Source organism: Pristiophorus japonicus, chromosome 1 (genome assembly GCF_044704955.1).
Source record: "Pristiophorus japonicus isolate sPriJap1 chromosome 1, sPriJap1.hap1, whole genome shotgun sequence".
Taxonomy (NCBI): domain Eukaryota; kingdom Metazoa; phylum Chordata; class Chondrichthyes; family Pristiophoridae; genus Pristiophorus; species Pristiophorus japonicus.
In genome coordinates, this window is record NC_091977.1 from 329,564,774 (window position 1) to 329,591,798 (window position 27,025).

Genomic DNA, 27,025 nt, shown 5'->3' on the forward strand with positions numbered 1-27,025 from the left:
ACTGGCTGATAAGCGCAGAGCTATCCTGCTAACCAGTTGTGGGCCCAATGTCTATGGCCTCGTCAGGGACTTGCTGGCACCAGCGAAGACAACGACCAAGACATACGAGGAGCTTGTAACGCTGATCCAAGAACAACTCAAGCCCAAAGAGAGCATCCTCACAGCCAGACACCGGTTTTACACCCACGGACGGCCCGAAGGCCAGGAAATCGCGAAATATGCTGCAGACCTCAGGAGGATGACCGGCACCGTGTGATTTCGGCAACCACCTCACCGAAGCGCTGCGGGATATCTTTGTCATTGGAATCGGCCATGGGGGCCTTCTTCGTAAGCTACTGTCGGCGGATACCACAGTAACACTGCAGAAGGCCATCTCCGTGAGCCAGGCATTCATGATCTCGACCTGCGGCTCTCGGCAGAAGACTCATCCTCAGGATTCAAACCCGGCAAGTACTGTGCACAGAGTAGCGCCTTTTAGAAGCTGGACTGTAGAACGTGAACCTTCTCAGGGAAGAGAGAACAGGCCCCCCAAGTCCCTTAACTCAGAGTCCGCCGAGGGGAGCTAACCGAGTAGCTCCATGTTGGCGTTGCGGAGGGAATCACACGGCTCACCAGTGCCGCTTTAAAGACAATGTATGTAAAGGCTGCAGCACAAAGGGCCATCTCCAGGGAACATGTAAAAGAAATATGACTCACTGTGTCAATGAAGAGTTTGCAGATGGCCATGAATCCAGCGCGGATTATGAAACGATAGTCAGAGAGGCAGCTCAGCCCCACGATGAGGTATATAGCATGTTTACCTGTACCACTGAGTGATCCCCATTGAGGATGGAAGTCGAGATAAATGGCGTTCCAGTCTTCATGGAAGTGGACACAGGGGCGAGCCAGTCAGTAATGAATCAAGAAGCCTTTGAGGCGCTATGGGACAATCAAGCTGAACGACCCAAGTTGGTCCCGGTTCAGGCAAAGCTGCACACCTACACCGATGAACTTAACCCAGTCATTGGTAGTGCGGATGTAAAGGTACTCCATGATGGCGTGATGCACAGGTTACCTCTATGGATTGTTGCAGGTGATGGACCAATGCTACTCGGAAAAAGGTGGATGGAGAAGATCCATTGGAATTGGGAAGATTTCATCCCTCCAGCGATCAATGTCCCCCACGCTCAGAGGCAAAGCAAGCCCTCACCGGAGGGTGGACCCAGCACCAGAGGGAAGAATAGCACAGCACCCGAGGCACAGACCGCTCAGCACAACTACGTGGAGATGATCCAGCTGAGATGACCAGAACGCACCTTCCAGGCTCCAGTGGTAGGACTCCGGAGGAAGAAAATCGGATCCAAAGGCGACTTCCCGGCTTCGGTGGCAGAACCTGGGGAGAAGAGGATCACCGCAGTCGACATCGTAGATGGAGGAAAGATGGCGCCCAAACCACGAGGTGATGCGCTGAAGGAAAAGATGGCGGCAGCCAGACCACAAGGTGCAGCACTGATGGAGCAACACGTGATACCAAATTAAGAAGAGGATTGGGGTAAAATTAGCAAGGCTCTCTTAAAGGTGGCCTGCAACTCACCACACTTAAAAGGACAGTTCCACACTCTCAATCAATGTAAGAGCAACTGTGAGTTAGATGTAAAATGTGCAATTGATGATCAGAGTTGTGTACATGCAATAAGCAAAGAAAAGTCGCGCGATCACGATAGGAGCTACAAGTTATTTACTATGAGTAATCAAACATTGTGCGATGTAGGATTTCAGCTGCATACAGTCAATGCAGCAGGCAGACACCCATTGGGAGCACACAGGCCCAGCGAGCTACTAAATGTAATACCCTGTGTCCCTGGGACCAGAGTTATGCACCATGGAGTGTGGCCACAAGCAGCCAATACATACAAGCCGCAGAGCAAGCGATCTCAGGAGGGCAACGGCACCGATACCGTGCCCCTGATCGGCTCCACCTCTCAGGCACCCGATGGCAACCAACCGCCATGAGCCTGAAAGAGCAAACCGCGCTAAGGCGCAGCCCCCAGACCCCATCGCCACCAAGGCTACACCCGGGAAAAAGGGTTACCCGCAACAGTTCTCCCAAATGGGACCGGGAACGGGACCAGCCAGGATCCCAAGCCAAATAACGCCCAGGCAAGAGAGTCAGCAGCTCCCTGTGCACTGCCAGACGACAGCAGCAGTGACCCGGGGCTCAAGGAAAGAACAGGGAGGTCACAGACATCTGTCTACCTGCCCGACGCTAAGAGCAATGGCAAAGGCCCCGAGAGCAGGTAACTCGAGCAGGAATTAAGATGGAGAGTGACACAGTTAATTCAGAGACTAGGGTCCTGAACTTAAAGGAAGTATGAGACGTGAATTGGCTAGGATAGACTGGAGAATGATACTTAAAAGGGTTGATGGCGGATAGGCAATGGCAGACATTTAATTATCACATGGATGAACTACAACAATTGTATATCCCTGTGTGGTGCAAGAATAAAAAAGGGAAGGTGGCTCAACCGTGGCTAACAAGGGAAATTAGGGAAAGTGTTAAATCCAAGGAAGAGGCATATAAATTGGCCAGAAAAAGCAGCAACCCTGAGAACTGGGAGAAATTTAGAATTCAGCAGAGGAGGACGAAGGGTTTAATTAGGAGGGGGAAAATAGAGTATGAAAGTAAACTTACAGGGAACATAAAAACTGACTGCAAAAGCTTCTATAGATATGTGAAGAGAAAAAAATTAGTGAAGACCCTTGCAGTCAGAATCAGGGGAATTCATAATGGGGAACAAGGAAATGGCAGACCAATTGAACACAGTCTAAGAATAAGGGATAAGCCATGTAGGACCGAGATGAGAAGAAACTTCTTCACTCAGAGAATGATTAACCTGTGGAATTCTCTACCGCAGAAAGTTGTTGAGGCCAGTTCGTTAGATATATTCAAAAGGGAGTTAGATATGGCCCTTCCGGCCAAAGGGATCAAGGGGTATGGAGAGAAAGCAGGAAAGAGGTACTGAGGTTGACTGATCAGCCACGATCTTATTGAATGGCGGTGCAGGCTCGAGGGGCCGAATGGCCTACTCCTGCACCTATTTTCTATGTTTCTATGTAAATACTTTGGTTCTGTCTTCACTAAGGAAGACACGATTAACCTCCCGAAAATACTAGGGGAGCGAAGGTCGAGCGAGAAGTGGGAACTGAGGGAAATCCTTATTAGTCAGGAAATGGTGTTTGGGAAATTGAAGGGACTGAAGGCCGATAAATCCCCAGGGCCTGATAGTCTGCATCCCAGAGTACTTAAGAAAGTGGCCCTAGAAATAGTAGATGCATTGGTGGTCATTTTCCAACATTCCATGGACTCTGGTTCAGGAGGGTAGCTAATGTAACCCCACGTTTTAAAAAGAGGGAGAGAGAAAACAGGGAATTAGAGACCGGTTAGCCTGACATCGATGGTGGGGAAAATGCTGGAATCAATTATTAAAGATGTAATAGCAGCGCATTTGGAAAGCAGTGACAGGTTCGGTCCAAGTCAGCATGGATTTATGAAAGGGAAATCACGCTTGACGAATCTTCTAGAGTTTTTTGAGGATGTAACTAGTAGAGTGGATAAGGCAGAACCAGTGATGTGGTGTATTTGGACTTTCAAAAGGCTTTTGACAAAGTCCCACACAAGAGATTAGTGTGCAAAATTAAGGCACGTGGGATTGGGGGTAATGGATTGATATGGATAGAGAACTGGTTGGCAGACAGGAAGCAAAGAATGGGAATAAACGGATCCTTTTCAGAATGGCAGGCAGTGATTATTGGGGGTGCAGGGTTCAATGCTGGGACCCAGCTATTTACAATATACATTCATGATTTAGACGAAGGAATTGAATGTAATATCTCCAAATTTGTAGATGACACTAAGCTGGGTGGCAGTGTGAGTTGTGAGGACGACGCTAAGAGGCTGCAGGGTGACGTGGACAGGTTAGGTGAGTGGGCAAATGCATGGCAGATGCAGTATAATGTGGATAAGTGTAAGGTTATCCACTTTGGTGGCAAAAACAGGAAGGCAGATTATTATCTGAATGGTGACAGATTAGGAAAAGGGGAGGTGCAACGAGACCTGTGTGTTATGGTACATCAGTCATTGAAGGTAGGCATGCAGGTACAGCAGGCAGTAAAGAAAGCAAATGGCATGCTGGCCTTCATAGCAAGGGGATTTGAGTATAGGAGCAGGGAGGTCTTACTGCAGTTGTACAGGGCCTTGGTGAGACCACAGCTTGAGTATTGTGTGCAGTTTTAGTCTCCTAATCTGAGGAAGGTCATTCTTGCTATTGAGGGAGTGCAGCAAAGGTTCACCAGACTGATTCCCGGGATGGCAGGACTGACATATGAAGAAAGACTGGATCGACAAGGCTTATAGGCCCCAAGTTTCCACATGATTTGCTCCTGATTTTTAGGAGCAACTGGTGTAGAACAGAGTATCTTAGAAATCGTAATTCTCCACATTTAGTTTGCTCCAGTTCTAGTCAGTTAGAACAGTCTCACTTTGGAACAGAATTTTCTTTTCAAAAGGGGGCATGTCCGGCCACTTACGCCTGATTTCAAAGTTTCGTGAGTGAAAACTTACTCCAAACTAACTTAGAATGGAGTAAGTGAAGATTTTTGTACGCTCGAAAAAGCCTTGTCTACACTTTAGAAAATCAGGCATAGGTTACAAATTAGGCGTAGGGAATGAGGTGGGGGGGGGGGGGAGGGGGGGGAAGGGAAGTCATTAAATTCTACAATCAATCCTTAGTTATACTTATACAAATATTATACAAATAAATCCAACCTGAATAAAAATTTATAAGCAAAGAAAAGATTAAATAAACCATGTTCCTACCTGTGAAAGTGCTTCAGGCAGGCCTTTCATGTTGGGAGACAGGCAGCGGTGTGGCGTCAGTGTCTCGACGGCAGCGGCAGCAAGCTTCGAGCTGAGCTGCAGTGCTTGAGGCAGGCCTTCATTCTCTTCGTGGCTGGCCGCGAAGAAGCAGCACCGGACGGACCCGAGACCATTCGGCCATGAGATATCAGCAGTGTCAGTGGCTGGCCGGAAGCCGAAGAATCGGCGGACCGATGTGAGGCCATTCGGCCATGAGATAGCAGCGGCGTCAGTGGCTGGCCGGCAGCCGAAGAATCAACGCAGGACACACGCAGCTCATTAAGGTTCTTGAGGCCATTCGGCCACGCTTTAGGGGCGGCGTCAGTGGCTGGCCGGCAGCCAAAGAATCAGCAGCGGACGGACGTGAGGCCACTCGGCCATAGGATATCAGCAGCGTCAGTGGCTGGCTGGCAGCCGAAGATACAGCAGCAGCCTTCGAGCTGTGAGGGGGACTGAGGCCATTTGGACAGGAAGAGGCAGCCACATCGACAGTTTTATATTTAAATTTGCAGAATGGGTGCTGCATTGTCAACACCACGTATTATTGCAAAGTTGAATTGGCACTCTTATTTCTCCAAACACACAGTCCTTAATTTGCATGCACCAATGCAGCACCGGTTCTGCAAGTTTAGCAGTGAAAAGCTGAACTCACTAATTTCAGCAGGTGATTTATTCAGCAGTGCTGCTAAAAGCACTCCCTCACACACAGAAATATCAAAAAAAATTAAATTACAAGCCTTTGCAGGGGTCCAAGAAACAAATCTTCACTTTTTCTGCAGTATTTTTAAAAATAGCCGAGTGCCAATGTTTGTGTGAGACTGCACGTGCGCGCACGCTCCAACGCGCACGCGCAGGGTTGCCGGCACCACGAAGGCTAATTTAAATTGTACCCTCCCCCTGCTACTTAGAAAATCGGCGCGAAAAACAGGCGCCCAGCTCAGAGGTGCGCCGTTTTCGCCGCGGCACGAAACTTGGGGCCATAGTCACTGGAATTTAGAAGAATGAGAGGGGATCTCATCGAAACATATAAAATTCTGACGGGATTGGACAGGTTAGATACAGGAAGAATATTCCCAATGTTGGGGAAGTCCAGAACCAGGGGTCACAGTCTAAGGATAAGGGATAAGCCATTTAGGACCGAGATGAGGAGAAACTTCTTTACTCAGACAATTGTGAACCTGTGGAATTCTCTACCACAGAAAGTTGTTGAGGCCAGTTCGTTAGATATATTCAAATGGGAGTTAGATGTGGCCCTTACGGCTAAAGGGATCAAGGGGTATGGTGAGAAAGCAGGAATGGGGTACTGAAGTTGCATGATCAGCCATGATCATATTGAATGGTGATGCAGGCTCAAAGGGCCGAATGGCCTACTCCTGCACCTATTTTCTATGTTTCTATGTTCCCACTGCCTGCACTGGGCACCGCGCTGCCCCAGACTACCTGGACACCATCCAGCAGTTCTGGTACTAGTTAGTCCTCACACATCAGTACTGATTCCAAGCATATATCAAGTATGTCCCTCACCAGTCAAATTTACTTGCCTCACAACTGTACCACCAAGGTAATGATGCAAATGCAATTTTTTTTTTCTGGACTTGAATGTATATAAATGTAAAGAGTCACCGGCATAATCTGTATGTGGCGCGGGGGGGGGGGGGGAAGAGAATGGAGTGGTCATGGATGCACAAACAGAAACCACCAACATCCTTAATGCCAACGAAACACCACCTACTCACCCAAGATGGAAACGACCCTCCAAGGGTCAACCAAACTGTGCACTGGGCTTAGCTCTGTCAATAGATGAAGGCGATTTGTACTAAAGGCTTGGGGGAGAGTGACGTCATGTAGCCTACATGGTTACTGCTTGTACTATTACAAGTTGTGCCACCAGGGGTCACCGCGTACAGGTGTGCCAGGCCTAGTATAAAAGGCAGGCCATCAGATGTGATCCTCACTCTGGAGTTATCAATAAAGGACTAAGGTCACAACAGTTCAAGTACAACACATTGCCTCGTGGAGTCATTATCAGAGCATCTAAAGACATAACACTTAGCGTCGGGGACAAACCAGCCTCCAGCCAGCGGTCCTTCCCCGTTCGGGCACAGACTCCCGCCCGCATCAATCTGGCATCTCGGTGGGGGGGGGGGGGGGAGGTCAGTTTCGCCACTTGGCCGTCCGTTGACGTCAGCGGGCAATTCCCAGCTGGTCTCCTCTCCCGCCCACTCTGGGCAGATATTCCAGAGGAATGTCGGCGGCAGTCGTTGGTGAGTTCATCAATTTCGGGCCCAAGATGTTTTAAAATAAATTTATCTGCATTCCCCCTCTCCTCCATTGTATGGAGAATATTCAACTGGCTACAGCAAAATCAAGAGTTAAAATCCAAATTAACCTTGGATATTAAATGCCTTGAAGATGTGAAATTACTTTGTTTACTGTACTGTGAAATATATGGCTCAGGAAAGCCCATTATCTGGCGTCTATCTCCCCGTCACAACTCATAAAGTGATATTTTCGACACAAGTTTTTCCTTTTTTTAAGATGTACTACTTCATCTCTCGTTGCAGTGCGCACAGAAAGGGAATACAAATTTTCGTCTTGGTGGATTGTGGGTCAAGAGTAGGGGATACTAGTGCAGGGCTTGCAGACCCAAAATTTTTAATAAGATATAAAGATATTAGATAATTACTTCACCTTTCTGGTGTTGCATTACATTACCTATTTTAAATAATTACTTCACTGCTTTGAGCCCAGTATGGATTATATATTCGACAATTACTGTACCTCTTTGACCCAGTAATGAATTGCACTCAATCTTATATTATGACTAACTCAGCTCTCTAACCCAAGTAACGAAATATTATCAATATTATGTTAGAGAATCACCTTAGGACAAAGTCCAGTATTGAATTCCATTCCATGCATTAAAAATGATCCCATCTTTCTGGTGCACATGATTTTAAGACCCACGATTTTAAGATTTCACAATCTTAGAGAAACAGGTCATCTAGTGACTAAGAGATCAGGAAGGGAGGTTGGAAGGACAGGCCATCGAGCAACTAATAGCCCACGGTGAGGGGTATTCGGGACTGAGAATTGGACACTAAAGTCACTCTAGACATTTGGACGTAAGAAATGTCTAGCCATGGAAAGACCAATCAAGAGAGCTGGGATTAACAGCGGCAGCCAGAAAATTGGCCGCTAAAGTGCCAACCAGCGGAGGAAGTGACCGAGAACAGGGAGCATGAATTGAACTTTAAAAAAAAAATGTAAATACTAATATTCAAAATACTGAATAAAACTAAAATGAAACATTAAGAAGAAATGCCTGTCTCAAGGCTGAATGTGGGAGGAAGGCTGGAGGACCTACGCAGAAAGCCTGAGAATAGTTTTCTTTCGGGTGGGGGGGGGGAAGGAAGAAATATTACATGGGGGGAGGAAATGGCAAACAAATATTCAGTTAAAAATACAAATAGTTAAAATTTAACAAAACTAAAAATCTCACCCGTTTACTCCCCTCCGATAGCAGGAATCCAAAATGGCAGTAACTTGAAATCAACTCCAGTACTTCAGCGTGACCCAGTGGCCAGAACATGGAACTAAAGCAGTTACTAAAGTAATCTGGCATCATAGTCTGTCACATTAATGGGAAAACCCTATTAAAAATGTGGCGGGAACAGGCGTCACCAGAAGTGGACTCAATTAATATGAAAAAAGCCATCGGATTTCTCACTTAAGAGCAAAAACACAGATCTGTTCCTGGGAAAGGAAGGGCCTGATCTGAGGCTTCCTAACATCCAAGGAGTTGGTTTTCCAGGTGGGAAGTGTGAGGCCAGGCTTTTGGGAGCAACTTCATCCATGATGAGATTCCTAACCATCAACTGCATCGACGGGGCCTTTATCGTATTATCTGTGTGTTAACTGTATTAAAATGATGTTGTGAAGGTTTTATTGATGTAATTTAAAAAAATATATTCTCGAACAGTTTAGATCTACATATTATTTTTAAAAATAATTTCCTTCAAAAATGTTTTTTTCCATATTAATTATGTCCACTCCTGTTCCTGTCATTAGAAAACAGCGAATCTTTCAGATTACTGTGAGCAAAGCTACTAGAAATCTTGATTCCCATTGTTAATAAATAGTGACAGGGCTTTATTCATACTTCCACTTTCTACTCTCAAGCCAATCTTCAATCCAACTTTCCAATCTGTTCTCTATATAAAACTTGAATTTTGATCTGAATTTTTTAACATTTAAACCCAATTTCAGAAACACCAAGAAGGAAATTGTGCACATAATGGGCTCAAAATTGGCCAGGAGTTGCTCCATTTTTTTTGGAGCAACTTGATTTTTCTGGAGTATCTTAAAAATCCCCATTTTGCACATTCAATTTGCGGCAGTGTAAGTGAGTTAGTTATGATTTTTTTAGTTCAGTTTAGTTTTTCTCAAAAGGGGGCGTTACCAGCCACCTACGCCAGTTTTGGCCATTTAGGTCACTTTGGCCAGCTAATAGTTACTCCAAATCTACTTAGGCCAGCATATGTGGCCACTTGTGAAAACCCTTGCGGAGAGTTAAGATATCAGCGCAGGTAGGTACATCGGAGGCCAGCAGAACTTAATGACTTGACTAAAGAATGTGAATAGGATCAAACAGCTATACAGGACATCATATGACAAAGTTAGCAAAGTTAATTTACTATACAACAGAAGCATTCATGGAAGCTTAAACTACAAAAATAAAAGAAGTAAAAGGTAGTTGAATTAAATTGCCCTAATCTCACAACTAATTTAAACAACTATTTCTTTGCAATGATTATACTGGGCCAAAATTGAGCCCATATTATCTAAATAAAGTCTACTTCAATAAATAAGATATTCTCTCAGTGTTCCTACGTCACTTATGTTCTTCTTTCACAATAGCACCAGGTAAATAGGCTTGACAAATGGTCACCACAAGAGACAAAACATATTTACATAATTTTTTCAAAATATCCAAATGAAAAATAGAAGTCAGTCAGTCCTACCCTACCTTAATCTTCAGCCCAGGAAGGCAGCGGGCCGGCTTGTGCATAGGCCACTAAGTCTGGGATGGGGCGGGACGCACCAGCAGCCGGTATGATAATGATGATGATGATCGGGTTCCACGCTGCAGCACGCACACTGAGAGGCTGGGGATGAGGAGCTACTGCGCATGTGCGCACGCTCCAACGCGCATGTGCAGACGTCCCGACACTGTTTTCAGCGCAGGACGCTGGCTCCGCCCCCGACTCGACTGGCCACGCTGCGCGAAGACCCGGGAGAGACCGGACAAAGGCCAAAGTGGGGAACGATTTTTTTCGGAGCATTTTTCAACGCAGAAAAGCGGCACATCTCTGGTGAGTGCGCCGAAAAAAGGAGCTGGCCAATTTTGAGCCCATAGTCTGGTCTGGTTTCCAAGATGAATGCATATCGTAACACACTGAACCAGTGGAGTATTCCATTTATGCAGGAGAATGCAGGTATTGTAACAGCATTTTCACAATTCAATACTTGTGGTATGTGACTAGAATAGACATATATGTCACTGGGGCTATACTTCATGTTCAAAGTGTTCATAGCGACTCACAAAGAGGCTGAATTTTCGGCTTTTGAGATTTTGGAGTGATAATGGCGGTCCTGATACCGCCTGGAAAAGGTTTGCGACTTCGTCTACAAAATTCGGCAAAAAATGAGGTTCTATGAACAAGGATGTTTTGGCATCTCAGCCGAAAATCACAGCGTTAAAAAGTTTTGTTGATTTAGGGAACTTCATTGCTGCTCAGTGCCCTGCAACATAACGTTGCATATTGTAAGGTTTTATTTTGGTGGGGGGAGGTTTTGTTACTTTGTTGCAGTAAAATTTCTGATTCATCCTTTGCCATTGGTGTCTTGAGTATCATTCCAATGTTCACCGGAGATGTGCCTTTATGGGGGCACATAGCAAGTCCAGTATTAGCTCCATCCCTCAGTTTCCTCCATTATGAGCTGGCAATGTATGACTCTTGGTCCGGCTGCATCTCCATGCTGCCTTCTCAGACACTGCTCCTCAGAGAGCAGGAGGCATGAGCGTTGGTGCCTGTAAACCAATGTGGGGAAAGCCCTCCTCCCCAATCATCTTCGGCCTCTCCTCATCCGTGGGCCGAAATGGCCAAGAGCCCTTCTTCTAGCTCGACGCTGCCTGGCAATAGCATGGAGCCTGATACGCTGTCGAACTAGTAAATTCTCTCACTAAAGTTGTAAGGACACTGTAATGGCAGATAAAACTGCCGTTTGCAAGTCGGAGCTTCACGCAGCGTGATGTGCGCAACTGTTGTAGTCAATGTGACCTGCGATGTAGAAGCCTCATCCCTCCATTTAAATGCATTGTCAATACTGCCTGCTTCCTGGGAATGCCTGGTTTTTCCACACGTTTCCTGGGGCAGGCGTTAGGGCTGAATTTTGAATCCGAGGCAGTAGGGGAGCATTACATGACGATTGCCGTAATGATCACAGTGAAATGAGACGGCGGGACGGTAAGTTTTTGCGCTGCTGCAAACCATGAGCCTAATTTGCCGGCCAGGCGATAAAAGCTGGATGCCCAGCGTTACGCCTAGAAACACCATTTACCGCCCCTCTGGGGCTCAAACTGAGGCACAACCGAGCCGAAAATCCAGCCCAGAGAACGCTAAGCAAGCTGGTAACCAGGTTAAGTAAATAATTAGGTATGAAATAGCTAAGAGAAGTGTGGGAAGTAAAAAAGAGAGGGAGACACAGAGAGGGACAAAGTAATTCAGAAGCCGATTTATTGTCACAAAGTTACAAGAGGAAGGACAGGTAGTACAGGTAATACAAAAGATCTTTTTAAACTTGAAATAAACAATTTTTTTTTAAATGTAACTACCAATTAATACAAAAGAGTGAACACTTCTCTGACTAAAATCAAGATTAAGAATAAATGCTATGCAGTAGTCAGACCCAGAAGGAATTTATAGGACACCTGAAATCTCAAGACATCACCGCTTCGATAAAAAACAACACAAACTCCTGTCGTGGGTACTCAGTCACCACTACTAAAACCCAACAGCCGGTGAGATTATTCAGCAGACCCAATGAAAATTCCAGGTGCATTATTAAGAGTTGATGGAGAAAAAGACGTATTTAAAAAGCGCCTTTCACAATATCTGGATATCCCAAAGTGCTTTACAGTCAATGAAGTATTTATTAAGTGTAGTCACTGCTGTAATGTGGGAAACAAGACAGCCAATTGGTGCACAGCAAGGTCCCACAAACAGCAGTGTGACAATGACCAGTTAATCTGTTTTAGTGATGTTGATTTATTGGCCAGGACACGGGAAGAACTCCCCTGCTCTTTTTCGAAATAATGCCATGGGATATTTTATATCCACCCGAGAGGGCAGACGGGGCCTCGATTTAACGTCTCATCCAAAAGACGGCACCTCTGACAGTGCTGCACTCCCTCAATACCGCACTGAAGTAAGTACCAGCCAAGAAGCAACACAACTGCAACAATCAAGGAAAAGGCTAAGAATGTGTCCTGGTTCCACCCAGAGAAGGCACAGCTTTCTCAGACTGACTGTTCTGGAACAGAAGCTTCCCAGCTTTTGTCTTCATGTTCTATATAGGTATATTCTATGGAGCTTGAGACCATAATATAAAGTTTACAGCTATGTCCCAATAACTTGCAGACCTTGAGTTGCTGATAGTAACAGATCCTGAATCTTAGTGCTCTGATCAAGAAAATCGCAGAGCTGGAACAGCTCTCTCCAAACCTTCATGCCCACAAAATTAAAATAGACCAGCAAATAGGAGCGTGTTGCCAAGGCTTTGGGCTGGGGTCACAACTTGGGAAATCCTGCTATAAAGCATCAAAACTCCTATCATCTCTGGGGACATATGTCGAAACAGCACACAGATATATCTACTAGACCAAGCTCGCTAGCCTGAAAATTTGTTCAGGGCACCTCTATCGGGTATCTCTGTACGTAATGGTATCTGTCCGATTCTACTGCCCAACCCATCAGATACAACCTTTAAAGAGTTTTACTTCATATTTGCAGGTAATATTTAGTGTCCTTGGTGCCATCGATGGAAGCACGTGGTGCCTGGGAAACGACCTGTAATCACATACTATGAAAGATGTCCTGTGAAATGCTCTGCTCCAATCAAATAATTGCCTTTTGTCTTTTATTGCTCAATAGCTAAATGTAAAATTATACAAATAGATAGAATCATAGAATCAAAAAGGCTATTCAGCTCATCGTGCTTGTGCCAGTTGTCTGAAAGAACTATCCAATCAGTCCCACTCCCCTGCTCTTTCTCCATGGTCCTGCAATTCTTTTCCTTTTCAAGTATATATCCAATTCCCTTTTGAAAGTTACTATTGAATCTGCTTCCACCACCCTTTCATGCAGTGCATTCCAGATCACAACAACTCGCTGCGTAAAAAAATTCTCATTTCCCCCCCTGTCGTTTTTGTCAATTATCTTAAATCTGTGACCTCTAATTCCCAACCCTCCTGCCAACGGAAACAGTTTATCCCTATCTACTCTATCAAAACCTCTCATGGTTCACTGGTTACAGTTTCTGTCCCATTATGTTGTAATTATTAAGAATGAGAGTAGGGAAAGTACTTGCCTATTGTCATTAATTGTCCAAGTGCCGAGACCATGGTCAACTGGAGAGTACAACTGGCCGTCGATGAAAGTGGCTTGTCCTTTCGTTCCAACTTGCAAGTGATCTGGTGACAACTGGAAGTCTATGCTCTGTTTTGTTGTGTTATCTGGTAGTTGCACATTTACAGTCAGATCTTCATCTGTCTGCTGCCAATAATATACTGGTTCTGTAAAATTAAAATCCAATTTCTCACCATTACTAAACAAGACAAAGCACCACTGCGCCAATTTTAAAAAAAAAATAAAAAAGTAGCAAGTGCCTTCAAAAATGTACCATTTCAAAATATCAAAGTGCCAGTCTGGTGTGCATTGCGCAGAACCACAGGTCGGGGCTATAAATAGAGCTGGAGCGGGGGGGCCTGGAACATCGTGGCGAAGGTGTGGCAAATGAGGGCATGGGCCCAGAGAGCTGAGGGCCCAGGGGCAGCACGTGCCAGCCCACACTGCGATATGTGTGCACACTATGTCCGTACAGCAGAGCAGGTCTCCAGTCGTCCTGGTTCAACCCTTGCCACTGGATAAAGGCCTAGCTCTGTCAAGCCCGTGTGGTGGTTGATGTGCAACGGTCACCACACGTTAAAAAAATCAACGCACAGGCATCTTCCACCCCTTCAACTGGAGTTCAGGACTGGAACATCGGGTCCTTCATTGAAACATCTGTGAACTCTTGTGGAAGCAAGTCATCCTCGTTTGAGGGACCGCCTTTGATGATGATGATGATGATGCTCCAACCGAAGGCTCCTGAACACTGCACACACAGACTACATGCATTTGATCAGAGCTTTTCTCCAATTATAGAGGATACTTGAGGGGAAGTTGTTGAATTTTGAATTTATACGAGTTGTGTCAGCCCAAATTATGATTGAAATAAATTTGAGGACATAACAGTGATTATTCTCTTTACAACAGATGTATTATTCATTACTACATCAATTTTATTTTAATCTGACCTATTGCAAACGTGGAATTTGCTTTAATATCAAGCGAATCTTTACGGGAAATCTTTCCTCATGATATGTTTCTCAAAACTTCCATTGGTAGGGATTAAATTTTTTTCTTAAATGGGACAGGTAAATTCCAATCATCTCAGCAACTTGCTATGGAGCTAGTGTAAGCAATTTACTCTGAGTCTGAGATCATGATAGTACAGAGAATACATTACACAAGCATAGTTACCAACACTCACATAGGAACACTCCCTGCTTCAGTTACTTCCTGAACTACAACCACATTTACAAGGCCAGTTACAGAAAGGAAACAGTGCAACAGAGCCAAATTATTTTAAGCTACTGTTTCCGAGTCATTAATTGCAATAGTTTTGGCGAGTTAGTGGATTATGACAAAGCTCACATTCAAATAAGTTAGCAGCCAATTACAAAATATATTGACTGGTCTGTTTTCTCTCTCTCGAACCCCTCACATAGACCCATCAAGTATTTTGTGGAATCTGACGAAAGATCTACCTTTCTCTCTCCACAGATACTGTCTGACCCGATGAGTGTTTCCGGTATTTTATTTGAGATTTCCAACAACTAAGATATTTTGCTCTTTGTAAATATATTGCGGACTCTGATAACGGTGAAACAAACGGTCAAATTTTGCATCTTTAAAAACAAATGCTTCGCAATTCAAACATTATTATTGAAATGGACATCCATTAATATGTTGAAACTGTTAATACCACTTTAAAAAAAAAATGTATACATTAAGATTACAAACTACAAATATATTTAAAACAAACATAACTTGCTTCCGCCAAAAGGCTCAGTGGATTCTGCTAGTGAGTAGCTCCGCTGTACAAATCAAGGAACTTTGTAGGTTTGAGCCAAGATCTGTGTTGAGTTAGCTCACGTCAAATATGAATGGCATCAGCACCCGAATTAAGGGGTTAAGGAGAGGGAAACAGTCAGCTTTCTCATTCGAATCACAACTCAGCAACCCCCGCTTTAATTGTATCCTTGTTGTCAAGGTATCATTTGACCAGAGCATGGCACCAAGGAGCCCCAATAAAACTGAAGTCAATGGGGATTGGGGGAAAACTCTCCACTGGCTGCAGTCACACCTAGCACAAAGGAAGATGGTTGTGGTTGTTGGAGGCCAATCATCTCAGCCCCAGGAGATCGCTGCAGGAGTTCCTCAGGGTAGTGTCGTGCTACACAAGTGCTAATCAATGACCATCTCCAACAAGAGAGAGTCTAAACATCCCCTCATGACATTCAATGGCATTACTGGCAATGGCAATGAATCCCCCACCATCAGCATCCTGGAAGCCACCATTGATCAGAAACTCAACTGGATCAGCCTTATAAATGACGTAGCTACTAAGCAGGTCAAGATTTTTAAATTCATTCTTGGGATATGGGCATCGCTAACAAGGCTGACATTAATTGCCCATCCCTAAGTTGCCCTGAGAAGTCCCTGAAGTCTTCAACTGCTGCAGCCCATGTGGTGAAAGTGCTCCCGTGGTGTTGTTATGCAGGGAGCTCCAGGATTTTAAACACAGCAATGATGAAGGAACGGCAATATATTTGTCCAAGTCAGGATGGTGTACGACTTGGAGGTGATGGTGTTGCCCTTGTCCTTCTAGCTGGTGGAGGTTGCGGGTTTAGGAGGTGCTGCCGAAGAAGCCTTGGTGAGTTGCTGCAATGCAATTGGCCACCACCAAGTAACTGACTGAAGGGATGTCGGATGGATACAATTGCGCTAAGTTTTGATGTTCTCCCCCGTCCGTCAGTTGAGTAACCTGTCAACGCAGACACTTTGTATAACCACAGCAGTCTGGGGTCACACGTGAAAAATGGTTACTTGGGCAAGTGTATGGAAACCGTTCCACAGCATGAGAGAGAAAAGAGATGCACTGCTACAAGCACTAACTGCTTTATATACATTTCATGGACTGAACATTTTACTGGTCTGAGATCCACGACCTGCTACTTTGCACCTGAGCCTGCAGCAGTGTCAGAGGTCTCTCTCTCTCTCTAGTTCAAGATACAAAAGCTCAAGGATCTAGTGAAATATTGTAGTATTTTTCATACTGAAAAATTTTATTTGACATTCAGACACATCAGTTTATAACCAGAAAGATAGTTTAAGTTTTGATACTACTTTTCTAGCGAGCGCAACTTGAGAACAAAGGAATAATTACGCCCCTTCTTTTGGGAAATAAGAAGGTTCCTCTCCTACGCCATCTTGTTCCAACATTGCATGTGTTTCTGCTAAAAATCTTTGCAGAGTGGCCCTTTTAATATCTTTCTCTCCTTCAGGTTTCCTAATGCTATATTTTTGCACTTTTTCCATTCGAACAGTCCAAGAAGTTGCTGCTGCGCAGAACAGGCTGGTGTTTACAATAGTTTCTCTCAGATTCAGTGTCCTTTGATATTCTCTACTTATCTGTCCCTTGTCCTTGCCTACAGGCAAAACAAGACAAGTCTTTCCCAAGGCATCATGGATAGTAAGCAAAGATCATCATACGTTCTGATTTTGACCAAGTTGACAGATGTATGTTCTTTCCTTTACTGTTAACCAAGTTCTGCTCCTTTAGAATCATAGAATAGTACAACACAGGAGGCTATTCAGCCCATCATGTTTCCACCAGCTCTTTCGAAGAGCGATCCCACTCTCCTGCTCTTTCCCCATTCTTTCTCCTTCAAGTATTTATCCAATTCCCTTTTGTAGACTACTACAGATTCTATATCTACCACCCTATCAGGCAGTGCATTCCAAATCCTAACCACTCGTTGCATAAAAAGGTTTTTCCTCATGTCGCCTCTGGTTCTTACTAAGTCCATTTTTTTCTTCCTGAAAGTCCACATCGAAAACTCCAAATTCCTTCAGAGGAAAGCTATATGATGCAGATCAACGGCAGAAATAATTACAACTGCATCTGAAGCTATTGGCTTTAGCACATGTTCTCCAAAACTTAAATTTATTTTTAGGATTTCTGGCATTGATGTATGGCTGCCTTCAAGCCAACCATTAGTGGTTTCCCCTGCAGCTCGGTCTCGCAGTTTAGGCACTAATAACTATTTCTCTAACATCTTTTTTGAAATGGCTTGGTAACCTAGGATACTGATGGACGTCTGTTTTTTTTTTCTTAATCACAGGATGCATCACTCAATCTACAGATTAAGGCACAGGAGAGAGGAGGAGAAAAGGGGCAAATTAACATGCATTGCTTTCAGTGAACTTAGAAGCCTATTTTTCCTTTTAAGCTCCATTTGAACCCTCAAAAATCTTTCACGAGGTATCACGATTTTTAAAATCATTCTCGGGATGCGGGCAACGCTGACAAGCCCGGCATTTATTGCCCATTCGAGCTGCCCTTGACTCTGTGGCTCTTTCAAAGAGAAATCCAGTTAGTCCCACTCCCCCGTGCTTTTTCCTTCAAGTATTTATCCAATTCCCTTTTGTAGACTACTATGGAATCTGTATCGCCTTCTTGAACCGCTGCAGTCCATGTGGTGAAGGTGCTCCCACAGTGCTGTTAGGTGAGGAGTTTCAGGATTTTGACCCTGCGACGATGAAGGAACAGTGATATTTGTCCAGGTCAGGATGGAGGGGAACTTGGAGGTGATGGTTTTTCCATGCACTTGTCTTTTCAGCAGCTTAAAAAAATAAAGTTTGTTTTTTTACTCTTAATATATAAAATGGCCATCTATTTCTGATTTAATATACTTGCACAATTCCCTACTGCTGATGAAGAAGCCTTGGCGAGTTACTGCAGTGCTTCCTGTAGGAAGTACACACTGCGGCCACGGTGCGCCGGTAGTGGAGAGATGTTTAAGATGGTGGATAGGCTGCTGATCAAGCAGACGATTGAGGAGAGTCAACGAAACAGACATGTCTGATCAATGTTCAAAGTGTAGTTTCGTTCAGTCAAAGTGATATTTGAAATTGAACATAAATATCCAGAAAAATGATTAGAAAACAAGCAAAAAATATATACAGGGTACTTGTACTGAAGACAAACTTCTTTTATGACACAGTAACAGTATAAACTGGTGATTGAAAAGTAACAGAATGACTGCACTATGCTGGTTCAATATGGCAAAGCAATTAAGTGCTAATCGTTTAATTTTGAAAGGCTTGTAAAAGGGATAGACTGCCTGGATCTTCGGCAATTGTTTTTAAAAACGCAAGGAAGTTAGGTGATTTATTTATTTTTGAATGTGCTGGTAGGACTTTCGCCATCTTTTTTTCCTCTCTGGCCATATACTGTCTGTAGCCAAGGCAGGAGAAGAAATGGATTTTCAGTTGTTCAGCTGGCCTAGCGCCCCAAGAGAGGTGTGGAATGCATTCCTTAGCACTCCGCTCCACACTCAGGGCCCAGCTGCTGAATTTTGTGGCTACAGACACAAACCATTTCCCGACGCAAAATTTATCACCCCGCTGCATTATCGCCCGACAAAGCTTCCATCCAAAATTCCAGCCCCTGGGTCCATTTCTACCATCTGAACAGCTGAGATCTACAATAAGTCAGTGAAAAGAGAACCACCGGCACAGAGATTTCACAAACTTTGAACTGAGCACATTTGTGACGTTATTATTAATATCTTAAGCGAGCACAAATTAAATTTTCATTAGCTGAGATAGCAAAAATATTGGCAGATGGTACATGCAGAACTATTAATGCAGCCAAACAATTCTTATACGCTGGGGCAAACAGATTATTAATGTATTCTAGTCAGACCAAAATCAGGCTGCAATCTTAAAGATTCTTTCTGAAATGGTTGATTGAGAAAACTTGATGTTTAATCATTAATCTTGACAGCCAGTAGAAGTAACCTATTTAAATTCAGTTTCGTAACATTAAATGGTTGATATCCAGATATTTCACAAGTATGTAAATTATCTGCCAGAGGTACTTTGCACAAGCTACAGTTTTTATCATTCAGTACCCCATGTCGTATGGTTCAGCTAAAATTGAAAATCCTGGAGTAGAATCACATCCTGATGATACAAAAAGTTTGAAATTCCTTAAGTGTTCCTTCAACATACAAAAGAAAGATCACTCCATTCTTGCTGTCAATGCTTCCCATTATCGTGTACTGCACATGTTTTGTGCTGAGATTAGTTCAGGAACAACTGAAGCTCATGTGAATCCAAACAGTCATCAATAATGATTTGGGGAACCAAAAAAACATTAAGGGCCGTTGCTGCTGGTTTACTGATTGTAGCAAATGCATTCAAGGAACAGCAATGCTATTACAGTTAAATTATTGACCTTGCAAAGTCTCCTCCACCCACCGTGAAGTTAGACTCAGGTTTGCTACAGGGAGAATTACATTACAGCAAGAGCATTTAGGGTAAGGTGGAAGCCTGATGCCACTCACTGAAGCATGTTCCTCGCTGGAATACAGTTCCACAGATTCCTGAATTGGCCATTCTTCCTATGTGAGCTTAGACAATGAGCTGGTGCTCTGAAGTGTGAAATTTCAATCTGATGTTTTGTGCTCAGGGCACATGCATCTCTCATATTTCATAAAAATATGATTCCTCCCATCAACATTACGTCGTACTTCTTAGCTTTCAGCCTCATGAAATACAGAGGGATGCAACACAATTCATGGGAATGTATCTTTGTGAGGAAACTAATTTCATGCAACAGAAATCCAACAGAAAACCAGGGGCCATAAATATAAGATAGCTACCAATAATTCCAATAGGGAATTCAGGAGAAACTGAGAGTGGTGAGAATGTGGGACCCGCTACCATAGGGAGTGGCTGAGGCGAATAGCATAGATGCATTTAACAGGAAGTTAGATAAACACATGAGGGAGAAGGGATAGACGGATATGCTAGTGGATTAGATGAAGAAGGATAGGAGTTGGCTCATGTGGAGCATAAACGCCAGCACTGACCAGTTGGGCTGAATGGCCTGCTTCTTTGCTGTAAATTCTATGTAAGCTATAAATCATAAATGTAAAAAAAATCAGAAACTGCTGGGAACAAACACATAACAGGTTAGTCAGCACCTGTAAAGTAAAGGATAGGAAATGTCAACAATCTGTCTTCTTGCTTCACAAACATTGAGTGACTTGCTGTGCATTTCTGGTTTTGATTTTTTTCAAATGTAACTGGCCTCAAACAGCAAGAGGGAAAATAAACAAAATCTGACCTTTTTTCTCGCTGGTGTCCATTTTCTCCATCTTCGGCTCCTCCACTGGTTTCCCGTCATTCTGCACAAACTTGAAAGGTTTGTCAGAAGCTATCATCAGACCGGTGCCATCCTGCTCTACAGCGGCATAGTGCGGAGCTAGTCTTCCATGCAGAGTTCTGTGCCTTGAAATTTCATATTTACTGCTGTCTGCAAGCACACAAAAATAAGAGTTTCATTCTGTTTTTTACAGGGCACCCGTGAGCAGTGCCATCTTCCCCTGTACACCCAAAGAAATTTCCTCCCCCCTCTCTCCTCCACACAATAACTCATGCAGGTGTTTGCTTCCTCAGGCACTAGCAGCCCAAGAGCCCCACTTCATTTATTTCCCTCCCTAATCCTGGGACACAGGAACCAGCTGTAGCAACTCCATTGAGGCCCACACTGAGACCAATTACTTGCCACAAGCCAGAGTTGGTTGGTTTGGTTCAGCCATACACCATGTGGGCCAATTACCTGCTCAGCTATCAGGGACGTTTTGCTCAAAGTGCATTATCATGACCATTTCAATGGTATTCATCACGTGACCATTTCAATGGCGTATTCATCACTCAACATGTCCCTCTTTACGAAGTTACTTGATTACAGTACAGAAGCACAAAACCATTTGTCATCTAGATTTAATATGTCTGACAGCAAGACTTAGTCAAATCATGCAGGTTGCTCGATATAGTTATTTTAGAGCAGACACAATGCAGAAGAATCCTTTGCATATTTCCCCATGAAGTTGCTGCAGCACAAGCAAAATCAGCAGCATCATTCCTAGGGGTTCACAAACAGGGGCATAAATAAATCATTTCTCTTCCCTTTGCTTCCCTTCCCTTCCTTTCCCCCAGTATTCTTTCCTTATTCCTTCCCCAAAGGCAACAACTCATGCCTACTTCCACCTCCATAACACTGCCCTTCTCCACCCCTCTGCTGCTGAAATGCTCATTGAAGCTTTTATTACCTCCAGACTCTACTATTCCAATAGTTTCCTGGTCGGCCTCCCATCTTCCACCCTTTATAAACGCAAGCTCATTCCAAACTCGCACCAAGTCCCGTTCACCCATCGCTGACCTACAATGGCTCCCATTCCAGCAAAGCCTAGGTTTTAAAATTTTCATCCTTGCTTTCAAATCCCTCCATGGCCTCACCTCTTCCTAACTCTGTAACTTCCACCCCTACAACCCTGAGAACTCTACACATTCCTCCAACTGGCCTCTTCCACATCTACTATTCCCTTCGCCCCACAAATAAAGTGCTATTTATCAGGAATTTATATTAAATGAAGGTTAAGGAATAACATTGCATTACTGTTAGAGAACCAGCCACTCCCCTACTGAGAATGTTTTGGAATACTCTATTGCACATAGAATTTTCAGTGACTGGTTGCAAGTTATTCTCTGGTGATACTGCCACAATGCATCACCTTTAATTGATTAATATTTACACACAGTTTACTCTTAATTGAGAAATAACTTTATTCGAATTGTCTGTTAATTTAAATTGAAACCATGCAATAATGCCTCCCATTGAATGTCCAGTACTTTGTTCACACCTCTAAATTCGAATTATTGTGTAATTTCAAATTTCCATACAAAATGAGTCCCGACCAGTAAAATCCACTGCTTCATTCAAATTCAACCCCTTGATCAACATCAGATGCCCAGGTAGACAGCCCTCCCCTACCTGAGTGCATTTGCAAGTGGAGACAGAGCAGAATCAGAACATACCAGAGTGCAAGGCCCCTCGTCACCAAGGGAAAACTACAATCAAATGTGTGATGGTGCGCCTTGAAAAATGAAGTTGTGCCACAGAAATTTAACACCCCTTTCTATTTTTCCCATAGTGCTTTAGTGAGCTGCTGTATTCAAATTCTTGAGCGCACACTACTGGCTAATTTGAATTTTTTTTGAAGCGTGAAAATGACTTTGAATTAACAGGAGTACATGGCACATTGGCCATATACGTTTCTTAGAAACGAGCTGCAAACTATTGCTTGACCATGTACAATTATTGATCCTTCAGCTTGAATGTCATCAAGCACATTGGCACTTAACATCTGTACCAACATCTGTACCAACAGATGTCGGTGGCATATATACATCTGAAAACTAAATAAATCTAACCCATAAAGTCTCGATGCTTAAAAAAAAGACAAGTACCCTGGAGCCATTCAAAGATCCTGATCTAATCATAGGATTTAGATGACTGCTGTAAATCACTCATGTTTTGGTTTTGGATCTTAACACATCTGCACACGAATACTAGTCTGTTGACTTGAAATCAATTGCAGATATTTCTTTTCTTTGGGACAGAGGAAACCGAGGGGAGACCTAATTGAGGTGTATAAAATTAAGAGGGGCCTAGATAGAGTGGATAGGAAGGGCCTATTCCTCTAAGCAGAGGGATCAATAACCAAGGGCATAGATTTAAAGTAAGTGGCAGGAGGTTTAGAGGGGATTTGAGGAGAAATTTTTTCACCCAGATGGTGGTGGGAATCTGGAATTCACTGCCTGAAAGGGTGGTAGAGGCAGAAACCTTCATAGCATTTAAAAAGTACTTGATTATGTACCTGAAGTGCCATAACCTCCTGCAAGGCTACGGACCAAGAGCTGGAAAGTGGGATTAGACTGGACACCTCTTTGTCAGCCGGCACGGACACGATCGGCTGAATGGCCGCCTTCTGTGCTGTAAATTTCTGAGATTCAATTATCTATTATTCTCAATAAATCCTTTTGTGAATCTCAAATAAATGAGACTAAACTCGACCAACAATAGTGAGAAGCAGAAATTCCAATTTCTAAAATTCAGTATGAACTGTATATGAAAATATGAATAAATGATGTTTACATGATCATAAATGTGCAGAATTGTATTATTTGATCCTTGGTTGATTTGCTAGAAACAGTATTAAACCAGTCATTTTTTCAGTGGCAAAGAGCTTCCAGACATGAACTCATAATATTGTAGCATTGCCTCACTGCAATTCCCACATGTCCTGTCACTCCAAATAAGAATTGTTTTTAATTTGTATTCAGTGACAGCTTCCAAGGTGATCTCCACAATCATGGGGCCCAATTTTGGCCAGTACAAATTTTTGGCGCAGTCACCAAAGGTCCACTGCTTCTGTGGAGCGATTAGGGTGCCATAACTCTTCAGGCCCATTTTGGCCGCACCCCCCCAGCCTCTCCTCAATGGTGGCTCAGCATGGCAACTCGATTCGGGGGGGCGGAGCCAGGTCCCAGCGCTGAAAACAGTGCCGGAAACTCTGCACATGCGCGCTAGAGTGTGCGCGCATGTGCAGTAGCTCCTCGCAGCCCGACGCTGTGTGGGAGGGGCCGAAGCACACCGTCCCTATCCTGGGCCGAGTCGCCTGCCACACATTCTGATATTGAAGGATCGCAGACCGGTGCGAGCATTGACTTGGTGCAGAGGCAGGATGGCAAGGAGAATTCATAGGACACCGAAGAGGAGATCATTGACAGCCAAAAGTGCCCAGTGTGTGAGGACGTCTTCCCGCTCAACCTGGAGGACTTTGATTTCGAGCAGCACGTTGTGAAGCACTTTGTTTACGAGTGTCCAGTGTGCCAAAGGACCTTTCCAGAGAACAGACAAGCTGCCTATGAAGACCATGTGCAGTCCCATTTTATGGAGGTCAACTGAGGGGCAAACAACAAACCAGTTTGAATTCTACTTTATAAAGATGCCATGGAGACCAGCCTTTTCTCTCCCTACCTCACCCCCCCACCCCCCCACCCAACCCTGACCCAGCCCGCTGCCTTCCCCGGCCGATTTCAGCTAAAGGTAGGATTTAATACAATTTTTTAATTGTTGTTCAATTGTTTACCCTATTTTTATGTAGTTATTTGAACTTTTATATTGAATGTTTGCTGCTTGGTGCAGGTCCTACCTGCACCGATTTGTTAACTGCCCGCAACGTTTTTCAGAGCTGGCCACATACGCTGACCTAAGTGGATTTGGAGTAACTTTTAGCTGGCCAAAATGACATAAATGGCCAAAACTGGCATAAGTGTCTGGAAACGCCCCCTTTTAAAAACAAAACTAAAAAAAAAACGTACCTAACTGACTTACTCTGGAGAAAATTTTGGGGGGGAAATGGCATTTTTTAAACTTACGCCAGAAAAAACAAAACAACTTACTCCAAAAAAATTGATGCAAGTCATGGCCAAAATTGGGCCCATTATCAGTAAGTATACAGGCTATAACTTAAAATAGAAACAGAAAATGCTAGAAATATTCAGCAGGTGAGGCAGCATCTGTGGAGAAAGAAAAATAGAGTTAATGTTTCAGGTTGATGACCTTTCGTCAAGTTATAAGTTACCATTGTTCGCATTCGTGATGGTCAGCCAATCTACGGCCGAGTGGAACCCACTTCCTCTGATGTTCGATTCATCCTTCTCTGCCTTGAGTAAAACGACATCTATTGAATGAGCACTTTCTTTTAGATAAGAATGGCTATGGATTATCACAAAGGGCTCCCCGAGTTCTTGTTGGAACATTATCTGCCAAGAGGAAGAAAATGATCAAAACATTAGATTTGAGCATTCTCAGGAATTAAAATGTACATCACCAAATGTGCAAAAATCTTGATTTGAAGTTTAAAACTGGGTTGTTCCATAGCAGCTTTCAGATTTTTTTTAAAACTGACTTTTGTTCATTCCTCCATTTTGATTTGAAAATGGTAAATTTTTCATAGTAAAATATGAAAATAATCTTGTATAAAAGTTGCTCCAATGTAAAAGTGTCACAATGTTTACACTGGATATAAAGCATCAAAATATCACTCACAATAGAATACAAGCCATAACCCAGATTTGCAAGACACAAAAGGTTGCATGTAGGTGGAATTTATTCAGATTTTACTGCACCTTTTAAACAATCTGCAATAATTTCACATTTTACCCGCAAAATAAAATCATTCATAAAAGTGTCCAGTAATTTTTAACTGCACAAATCCTAAAAAGTTTTTTTTCCTTACTGGCAAAATCTCGTAGGATTTTTCAGGCACTGACCCATGACCCTTTCAGAAGGGCTAAAATATACCAATATAGCACACCAAGAAGCACATTACCCCTGAAGAATGAAATGTGTGCCTCTGTAGGATTTTCGGGAGCTACACTGTGCAATACAAGTGTACACTTTTACAAATACCACGCCAACTCGTGGCATGCTTGCCATGGCACTTTGCAGCACAATCCTTGCAGGAGCCAACTCCTGACATTAAAGCTGTAATATGCTCGAGTGGAGCAAACACCGGCATAGACTGGTTGGGCTGAATGGCCTGTTTCTGTGCTGTAGATTCTATGCCATTTCTGTAGATCGGTGGCAGTTTGACCTTTTGTGTACAAAGCAACTTAAGTTTTCAAAGCTAAGATTGTTTTTTTATAAATAACCAAAAAGGGCATCAACTGAACTGCAAAATTTGTAATAAAAGTACCAAATAAGGGTCAGCAAGGAAGAGTAAAACATAAACATCCTGCAACAGAATGTAATCCAAAATTAAAAATTATGAAGGGTTTTGATGGGATGAATAGGGAAAGACTATTCACTCTCAGGAAGTAAGTATTGAGGGATCATCCATTTAAAATGGTCACAGAGAGTGAGAAGACTACCATGCACAGTTCGGGTCACCATATTATAAAAAGGATATAGAGGCACTGGAGAAGGTAAGAATTACACGGATGATACCAGAACTGAGAGGTTATGACTATTGGGAAAGACTGGACAAGCTGGGGCTCTTGTCTCCAGAAAAGAGAAGTTTAAGGGGTGACCTGACAGAGGTCTTTAAAATTATGAAGGGGCTTGATAGGACAGATGTAGATAAAATGTTTCCACTTGTGGCGGAATTGAAAACTAGAATTGAAAACTAGGGGCCATGAATGTAAGATAGTCACTAATACATCCAATAGAGAATTCAGGAGAAACTTCTTTACCCAAAGAGTGGTGAGAATGTGGAACTCACTCCCACATGGTAGTTGAGGTAAACAGCATAACAGCAACTTGTATTTATATAACGCCTTTAACATAGTGAAATGTCCCATGGCACTTCACAGGAGTATGAGGAGATTTTTTTTAAATATGAAGAAGAACATAATAAGAACATAAGAAGTAGGAGCAGGAGTAGGCCATTCGGCTCCTAGAGCCTGCTCGGCCATTCAATAAGATCATGGCTGATCTACCTCTACTCTACTTTCCTGCACTATCTCCATATCCCTTGATTCCTTTAATATCCAAAAATCTATCGATCTCGGTCTTGAATATAGGCAACAACTGAGCATC

The 27,025-nt window shown here is 43.5% G+C and overlaps 1 protein-coding gene across 2 annotated transcripts in view; it reads right to left on the bottom strand.

Moving 5' to 3' along the window:
* nudcd1 (NudC domain containing 1) overlaps positions 1-27,025 on the bottom strand; it is a 177,620-nt gene that overhangs the window by 73,222 nt on the left and 77,373 nt on the right. For both annotated transcript variants that reach the window (XM_070874287.1, XM_070874279.1), the window contains 3 exons: positions 25,068-25,248; positions 20,702-20,890; positions 13,547-13,751 (listed from right to left, as the gene is read on the bottom strand). In XM_070874287.1, coding sequence (XP_070730388.1) covers positions 13,547-13,751; positions 20,702-20,890; positions 25,068-25,248 — 575 coding nt within the window. The remainder of the gene's footprint in view (positions 1-13,546; positions 13,752-20,701; positions 20,891-25,067; positions 25,249-27,025) is intronic.